The sequence below is a fragment of the Channa argus genome, chromosome 12 (genome assembly GCF_033026475.1).
Source record: "Channa argus isolate prfri chromosome 12, Channa argus male v1.0, whole genome shotgun sequence".
Lineage (NCBI taxonomy): Eukaryota > Metazoa > Chordata > Actinopteri > Anabantiformes > Channidae > Channa > Channa argus.
Window position 1 is genome coordinate 16,100,660 of NC_090208.1, and position 9,250 is coordinate 16,109,909.

The window sequence follows — 9,250 nt, forward strand, 5'->3', positions numbered from 1 at the left end:
ATGAGTTGCTGCATATAACAAGCACCACAATCATTTAACTTTTATTATGCAACATTCACATCACACAACAAAGGTTTTGCATGTTGTGGTCAGCATGTTGTTATGTCAGCTAAATCTTAATTTTGTTTGATGAATAATTAATCTAGACAGAACAGAAATGACCTGTGTGTGGAAGGTATTTAAACTGTGAACCTCTCATGTACAGACTTGAGAGTCAAAAGAGTAACGCAGAAGATATGCTGCACATACATGTAACTGTTGAGCTGCCAGTCCAAAAATAAGGTAAAGCCTATTGAGAAAAATCAGCTGGAAATTTCAAGTTGTGTAAATTAAGGGTATCTACTATCTGATAGTGTTATGCACTACACTACTGTTGAAGTGCTAGCACACACCGATCTGGTGCCAGTGTACTAAAGTAGTCACACATTCGATACCATGTCCTAAACCGCACAAAACATAGCGTGACAATTTGAATGCCTAAATTTTTACAGCTAATATAAAACCAGTCTCTTTAAAGCTTGTACTCATGACAGGGTAAATTTAAACCATGACAGACACCTACAGGACACGCAAAGAAACAAAACAAAAATCAATCTCTAGTACTTGGAACATTCAGCGTGCTGTGCCTCTTCATGACTGTGTACAGCAAGTGACTGGTACAGCTATCTTTGATCCACCCAGCTGGCTGTAAGCGTGTGGTTTTAGTTTGCTCCGGGGTCCCTCCAGCCCCCAAATTTCTTCTCCAGGTAGAGAGCCATAGCCAGAGTCAGGTGGTCCTGAAGCTTCCCAGCAACAACCTGCACACCCAGTGGCAGACCCTCCTCTCCAAGACCCAGAGGACACTGGGTGACTGGTAGCCCAAGGATGTTGAGTATACCTGCAGAGAAGAATGGAGAAAATAGTTTTATATTGGAGATGAGACATTACTGGAGGATATGGTGAAAGCAGAAATACTTATTCTAACAGAGCACTTAAGATTAAGTGAAGTGAATGGAAATACAGTATGATAAAAGTTGCAGACCAAGAAACAAAACTGCTAAAAGTACAGAGTCAGACTAGTGGGGATAACCATTTCTGGCAGGGCTTTATTCTTGTTCATTTGTGAGGATGTGTAGGGGTGTGTTAAAACCTAATGTTGTGAGGGATGACCAAGAAATGGGTCTATTATTAAGAGGAAAGACTTATGAAGTATAAAGAAAAATATTAAAGAATTAGGAATAACAAGGTATAAAGAGACATTTTTTAAAAATTAAAATCCTTTTTTAATTTTTTCTAAATAAATGTCCACTACTAACATCTATTATAGCAGAAGATGTGATAAGTAGCTCCTTTAACATTAACTTGAAGTGAATCTACCTGTTAAACAACCACTTCACTTCAATTTTCAACTTGGTTTCTATGGCTTTAGTTTGGGTTGTAAATGTACATTAACTCTTTAAGCTTCCTTCTGACTTCCCTGTATTAAAATGTTTCTCTGCCTCTAGCTTAGAAACTCCTCCAGATGACATCACCCAAAGGAGTTTTTCATCATTAGGAGTTTAGATGTTGTCATATGGAGGAGCTCTGGAGAAGCAATTTGAATTTAAACACAAACTCCATGATATAAGCAACAAGATGACATGATCTAAACTGAAGGTCCCTCCAAGTGATATCATCTGGATGCATTTTTCAGCTAGAAGTAGAGATATTTTAATGTATGGAAGTCAGAGGGATGTACTATGCAAACTAGAACCAAAAGAACTAAGTTCAAAATCTGTGAAAGCATCCTTTAAAATCCTACCAGACACAGACCCAGTAAAGAAAAGCAAGCAGAATCAATCTTTGAGCAGTGCTTTCGCTTTGAATTATAAAAAAAAAAACTTTAATAATGACAACAATTTAAAAGGAGTCCGCAGCAACCTGCAAGATCTTAAGAGTTGCAAGTTGGAGCTTTTAGAATATTGTAAAAGAAGAAAGGATCTTTAGTCTAACTGTGGTATGGTGGCTACAGTATGACATAAATATGTGAAGGTGAAGATCACTGACCAGTATAGGCAAAGTCAAAGGGCCTGAAGAGTGGGTGATGGTGTTTGGGTGCCACTCTGGTGTGTGAGGGGTAAAGTAAAACACCGTCAGTGCCCAGCAGCTCCTCCATATCCTTCTGCAGCTTCTCCTTCTGTTGGATGATGAAGCTGGGGGGTTTGGAGACATGAGTCATCTCCAGCAGAGTCAGACCTTAAGATGACACACACACACACACACACACACACACACACACACACACACACACACACAGTATTCAGCTTTTCTGTCAGAACCGTGTTTTAGTTTGTTTTCACCATTGAGAATCATGAAATTTCATAATTTATTGTTTTAATTCAGTCATGCCACTATGTCACTGTTGGTTTAATTTTATATTTTTAACTAGTCACACATTTATTTCATATTGTCTTTATATTTATGTATTATATTAGCAATGGCAATGTTTATTCCCCTAGTTCCAACAGAGAAATTTGAAAAACCATAATCGCCCTTACCAATTGAAGCCATGGTATGCTTTGATTTCCCCAACATCCATTTCAGCAGCTCCCACAGAGGCCACACTGGTGGTCCTGGTTTCCCCAACAGTTCAGTGAACGACTGAGGAGCCTAAAGAAAGAAAACTTTTAAAGATTTGTTACAGAAATATATGCTGTTTATAAAATGTTATTTAAGGGTTGATGCATGAAATTGTTTTCAAAATCCACTTGAGAGGTTGGACAGACGAGAAACAACTTCTAACAAAATATATTGTTAGAGTAATCTTTGTGCAATACTGTAAATAATCATTATTTACATACTTATTATTTACATACTTATTATTTAAATGAAACCATCACCAGAAAATGGGAAGATAGGTGCTAACAACTTACATTCATATTAACCATAACAAGGCTCCACCAACACAGCCTTTCTGTATCTATATTAGGTAAATTGAAGGCTTATAGGCTTAAATTATAAGCCTATAACTATTTAGAGTGCTAAAGAAATATTTATGTTTAATTTAGAGTACAAATAAAGTTTTATAGAGTAGCATGATTCTTAAATTCTCATGTTAAGCACAAGTACCTCAAAACTGTAATAAAGTATAGTACTTCAGTAAAAGGTGCATACTTTAAAACTACAATAGTTTTAATTTTGCACCAATGAAGACACTGAATAGGTAGTGGTTTAGGGAAAATAACTTAGACTAACAGAGGAGCCCTGTACCAGAGAAGTGTGTGTATGTAATTCCCATGTTATGGGAACATAACATTCAGTGTGATGTCCTCTGAAGTGATGGAAACATGGCTGTGTCTGATTTGCTTTGTGCCAGCAGCCTAACAGTGAAGCATTTCTGGGCAGTAAGTGACTATGATTGGGCCTTTTCTCTTTCACTGTGTTAATATGTTCAGAGTCTTGGCAACAGCAAGTAACTTGTTTTCCTCCAGTTTTTGTTTCCCTGTTTTTAATACTTTTCTACAAGAAAACTGATGGAAAGCTCTCGGTATCTTCTGTCTGATAGGGCAGATAGGTGGACATACATTGCCCTCCTTGTCAGGGAGACCCATGTAGGTGTCCCAGATCTGGAAGCTGTAGCGAAGCTCAGGGAAATGCACTTCTTGAACATTCACACCAAGGTCGGCCTCCAGACGCTCCACCACCTGGAGAACATTACACGACAATATAAGTTTCCAATATGCCTGGTTTTACAGCCCTCATATTCTATTTTTGCAGACTCAAGGCTCATGGAGACTCAGGAATTATCTTACTGATTCAACTCACTTTTTTCTGAATGTTTAAGAGTTCTTTCCTTAGGGGGGATGTCAGAGGAGAACCGCCATCATGAGGAATGCTGAAGAACCGCAGCTTCTTTAAGTCAACTTCTGTGTTTAAGGACAACCTGTATGCACAGTGTAATACTGCAAATTACACCCAGGTACATTGTAACAGTTCAAGAGCATAGACTTAACAGGTTATTGGTGTTTACCCGACACAGGCTTAGGGCCTTTTAGTCTTCTTGTTCTTGCTGGTGGCACACAGTATCCTGACACTCAACAATTACTGAAAAAACATGTAGCCATTGGCAGGAACATGTTTTGCACAATGTTTGTTTATCAGATACAAAGTGGGGATCTAAAAATAGGATGAGATGAAGAAGGCCACTTGTGGCCCCGCCCAGCCACCAAGGACCACCTTGGGGCCGGTCCCAAGCCAAGATAAAACTAAAAATTGGAGGGTTGCGGAAGGGCTTAAAAACACATTCCAAATCATCGTGTGGAACACGTTTCGCTGTGGTGACCACTGAAGGGACACGCCGAAAAAGACAGCATGTCTTCAGAGTAAAATTGAACACACACACGCAGAGCTTACATCTGAGCGTTTGGTCCTGCCATGATCTTAAGCATGGGCAGTAGGTCCTCAGCGTAGCGACACATGGGACCAGTGCTGAGGTACTCCCCCTGTCTGCCAGAGAAAGGAGGGTACTGGTTGTCACAGGACACCACACCTACAGAAACACAGTTACAATGCAGTCTCATATACTGTAGTAGTGTGCTTTTTGAAACTATTTGGCTTCCTGGGAGAAGTGGGACCATACTATCATCAATCATTTACGCTCAGTTTTCCATCTTTACCAGCTCATAAGGAAAAGAATATCTGCCCGCAGTGATTGACACTATGAGAACAGTTACCAGGAGTGGTTTTATGCCCAAATATTCCATCGAAGAAACAGGGTATACGAATGCTGCCACCGATGTCCGAGCCAATGCCAATGACTGCACCTGCTCCTCCCAGTATACTGCCCTCTCCACCTTAGGAAAACAGAAACAGAGGGGAGATGAGGTACTCTACCTCTGAGCTGGGACCTACTGCCCAAGACATCATCCAGAACACTGGCTGAGCATCTTGACAACAGCTACTACAACATTAATATTAGCAACGTTATTACTACTTAATTTTTCAGATGAAATAGTAATTTCACCCAAAAAATCCATCCATCCATCATCTTAACCACTTATCCTGTTCAGGCTCGTTATGGGCTGGAGCCTATTGCAGCTGTTATTAGGGGAGAGACGGGGCACACAGGTAACCAGTCTATCTCAGGGCTACACTGAGACATACAGACAGACAACCACTCACATTCACAGGCAATTTAGAGTCATTAATTAACCAAACATGCATGTCTTTGGACTGTGGAAGAAAACTGGAGTACCCAGATGAAGAATATACAAACTCTGCACAGAAAGACCACAGTTGGCTGGTAGATTCAGACCTGGGACCTTCTAACTATGAGCCATCCACCACCATGCTGCCCCACCCAGTAAACAATTTTCTAACATGAACATTACAACATGACACTGAAACATATCCAAATATGGCTGTTAAAGTTATTTTACAATTATTAGACACACAAAGAAGCTTCTTTCTGTGTTTAGCGAAGTTTGTAAACCTACTGTAAGAGAACTTACACTGTTACACAGTTTTGTTGTAGTCAAAGTTAATTGCTCAAAAGGACAGAATGTTTCATATAAAACTAATGTATCAAGAAAGAGGCCTGTCTTTTCATGTATAATCAATCCTGTATGATTAAAGTAACTACTGATATTCCACCCAAGACTAACCTGAATCTGATGTGTAAAAACTGATGGGGTTGCCCTTTAAAAGAACCAGAGTGAGCGGTTTTGTGTTTGTGTGTCTGCAGTGCGCTGTAATATGATTATGAAGCAGAACCAGGGCTGCTCCTGGAGACTAAGAGGTTGATTCCAGAAATAAGCTGTATGTAATAAATGCTTCCTGAACATAAGCATCAGACACTTTTCCTGTAAAGAATCAACATTTCTAACCCGAGCTTCCTCCTGGTATTCTCTCCAGGTCATAAGGGTTGTTGGTGATGCCGTGCAGGTGGTTGTGGGACTCCAGCCACATACATAGCTCGCTGGTGTTTGTGACGCCAAGTGGGATGGCCCCTGCTCTTTTCAGCAGGGCCACAGGTGGGGCGTCAACTGTGGCCACAATGTGTCGCCTGGCGATGGAACCTGTAGTAAAGGGCATGCCTGCAAAAGAGAAACAAATTTAACACTCATTTCTAGCACAAAATACACTCAACACCAGTATTTTTACCAGTTTCAAAGCCATACTTATTTGCTGAAAAAGTAGATTTCTTTGTCTTTGTATACTTTGTACAAATTAGAAACAACGGTCATTGGCCCTAAGGTAAAAGTGGCTTTCATAAGAGGGTTTGGTAATAGGATTAACAATGGAGCCTCTCAAACTTACATACATGTGATAGTTACAACTGCTTAACAGCATTTCGAACTGTGTGAGCAGTTGTATGTTCCTAGAGAGTGTGTGTGGGTAGATGGGACTTTCACTGTATGTAATGCTGACTCGAATTCTAGTTTTTTGATGAATTTACATAAAGTAAGGCAAAAGGTGTTGTGTCTCTGAGAGGGGATTCTGGAAGTTACCCTGCAGGGCAAAGGACTCTTTGACTGAGAGTGGGACTCCCAGTAAGGGCAGTCGATCCTCCAGCACCTCTTCCCCTCCATTTTCCTCCTCTATGAGTTTATCAACTTGAGCCGCCTCCTGAAGGGCAGCAGCAAATCTGAATACAGAAAACAAAATAAATTCAATTCAATTAAAGCGTGATGTTCGACAAGGGCATTTTTTGCAGAGGTGAAGTTAAAAGGAGTTAAAACTATGAAAAAAAGAAATGGAAAGACAGCGGGGCTGAAAATGGATGGACTATTTTCATTCTGAATTAAGTTTTGCTATAATTAGATTATTTTTCCAGGAAATGTCGGGAAATGGATAGTAATTCAAATTATCAGATGAGAAGGAATTATCTTTCTTGCCTGTCTTTTACGACAGCGTTCAGCAAAGGGTTGACTTCCTGTATCCTGTCAATGTAAGCCTGCACCACTTCCACACTTGACACCTGTGGAAACAGTTAGACTATATCAATTTGTGTTAGTATTTAACTTCTTCATGAGATCAGATTCGATTACTTGTTTTGTCCAACCGGCATAGCAAAACTTATTACCTAAAAAAAGGAATTTGTGACATTAGGCAACCTGAAATGTTTTCATTTCAGGTTGCCAAATTTTGGCAAAGACAATTAATCAGTTAATCATGCAGCTCTACAAATTAAGTTATAGTGGTTTAATAGGTTTACTTCCCCTGACAATATAAATCAGTCGTAACTATCAACATACAGAAAATAAAAAAGGAAAGCTGCAGGATTAACCTAGTGCAGAAAAGCTGCTTCTACTGTATTTAAAGTGTGTTTAGTCATAAAGTGGGCAGATACACTTTATGTGGGCTCAGGTGTTGTCAGTCCACAGGTGCTTGAGTCTCACCTTCAGGGCTTGCAGACTTAACAAAATAAAACTGTAGGGAAGAGATCCCCAGGGAGTGGACCACAGGAGCAGCTGTGTTTAGCTATATAAGGTGTCAAATTAAAAACTGCGACATAAGACAAAAACAAAAACATAAATCACAAAACTAGCTAGATTTAAAGCAAATAGCTAACTGTATATGTAGAGTAACTTTCTTGAATACAGTCATTTATAGCAAAACCCTTATGTAAGAATAAACAATTTCTTAGGGTGAATTTGTCCGGCTGGGGGATGTCAGCTGGTTTGTACGGGTACACACCTCTTTACGCCGGATCTTCCTGGCGAGCTGCATCGCTGACTGGAGCAGCAGAGGGTTGCTGACGGACGGTAGCTTCTTCCCAGATGTACCGGGTTTCCGAGAGGAGAAAAGCTGAAAAAGCACTAAGAGGACTCCCGTGACCGCGCCGAAGAGCCATACCTGAGCTTTCTGCAGGAGGCTCAGGGCCATTTTTACACTGCGGTGACAGGAGGGAAGGTCAACGGTCGCTCGGCCGCCGTCGCTACGGAACCTGTAGGTTGGATGGTATTTATACCCGTTACGTCAAGTTGGCATGAGCTCGTGACGATAACGACATTACCGGAAATGATTTGTTCGGACTTCAAAATAATGCAGCAATTCAGCTGTTAAAGGAGCACAGGGCAGAAATAAAGGCAACAAAAAACAAAAAATAAAAGAAGGTAATAAATAAATATACTTAAAGGTATATGCGATATAAATAACATTTAAAAATAGTACTACTTCATTAAACAACACCAACATCTTAGATGCAGTGACATAGTGGTGTTTCTAGTAGTAAAAGGTCAACAAAGTGTAGTAAACCTTATGTAAAATTAAACTTTCTACTGTAAAATGTTATTCCAGAATAGTCTAATTAATAATGCTTATTATTCATCCGTGTTCATAGAAATGTTACCTAGACCTAAGTATACTTTAATAAAACAGGTAACATATTCACAATATATAGCTTTTAGTGTACAACAGTAGCTTAAAATATAGCATAAAAACTATAAGGTGTATACTAACATAGAGTATAATAACAACACAGCAGTACAGAAATATACTATAGTGTTAATTTTAGCATGAGTTTCACATAGTACAATACCTAATATATACCTGTATAAAGGAGCATACAGGCGATCTTACTCGTATCCGCTTGTCCAACAATTGCGCATTTGTGAGATCGTTGTATAACAAACACTCAACATTTATTGTAGTTCACGTTTCTCAACTTAGTCAAAAACGGAGTAACTCTACAGTACACGTTTACAAGTGGTAATTTCACAATTTCTCAGAGTGATTCCTAAATCCACAGAACGCGGTAAGAACCCGTGCGCCTCTGCAGCCACGCACTGAACCTTGTAGTCCGCTTCTTCTATCCAGTCTAATCGCTGTACATTGGTGGTCCTATAGCTGTGGCTGTTCTTTCCAAAGGCTGAGCTGTTAAAGTAATAAACTTTTATTTCTACGACAACTAGTTAAACGAACTTAAAAGGTAAACGTCAATGGCAAACTTCAAAGGCAGTTATATGACGTCATTAATGACACCATCATTACGCCTAAACATTAGCTTCTTAATCTAACTAACCTCACAATACGCAACATAAATAAAAACAGAGGAAACGCTGGTTGGCTCATACAAGTAGTAAACATATTTTTTTAATGAGGTACAAATATTTTATATGTGTTCAATATGTGTGCAATATTTTTAAATCAATCCAGTGGCCTGAATATTAAAAGCCTTAACTATTTATGCAAGATGAGTTTTATTTTGAAACTTTACATTTGTTTTCACAGTTTGTCACAGGTAACCTGTAACCTACAGTATGAATTCAAGTGCATACATAGTTCTATT

At 39.3% G+C, this 9,250-nt stretch overlaps 1 protein-coding gene across 2 annotated transcripts; it reads right to left on the reverse strand.

Annotated features, from left to right (window-relative positions):
* Window positions 1-15: 15 nt before the first annotated feature.
* faah2b (fatty acid amide hydrolase 2b) lies at window positions 16-8,889 on the reverse strand. Of its 2 annotated transcripts, none has more exons than XM_067525300.1 (12): window positions 8,542-8,889; window positions 7,657-7,906; window positions 6,855-6,937; window positions 6,468-6,604; window positions 5,844-6,053; window positions 4,692-4,811; window positions 4,372-4,507; window positions 3,784-3,901; window positions 3,543-3,662; window positions 2,517-2,628; window positions 2,026-2,214; window positions 16-877 (listed from the first exon to the last, which is right to left on the reverse strand). In XM_067525300.1, exons 1-12 carry the CDS (start codon window positions 8,601-8,603, stop codon window positions 702-704), a joined length of 1,713 nt encoding a protein of 570 aa, XP_067381401.1. In that variant the 5' UTR covers window positions 8,604-8,889; the 3' UTR covers window positions 16-701. The 2 variants fall into 2 exon arrangements, with proteins under 2 accessions (XP_067381401.1, XP_067381402.1); XM_067525301.1 differs by having other exon boundaries at window positions 8,512-8,886.
* Between the last annotated feature and the right edge of the window lie 361 nt (window positions 8,890-9,250).

Excerpts from the sequence above, each read along its gene's own strand:
- faah2b (XM_067525300.1), bottom strand. The coding sequence starts at position 8,603 with ATGTTGAGTGTTTGTTATACAACGATCTCACAAATGCGCAATTGTTGG. Across the intron at positions 6,054-6,467 it reads AGAGTCCTTTGCCCTGCAGG|GCATGCCCTTTACTACAGGT; the intron begins GTAACTTCCAGA and ends TCTCTTTTGCAG. Across the intron at positions 2,215-2,516 it reads GCATACCATGGCTTCAATTG|GTCTGACTCTGCTGGAGATG; the intron begins GTAAGGGCGATT and ends TGTCATCTTAAG.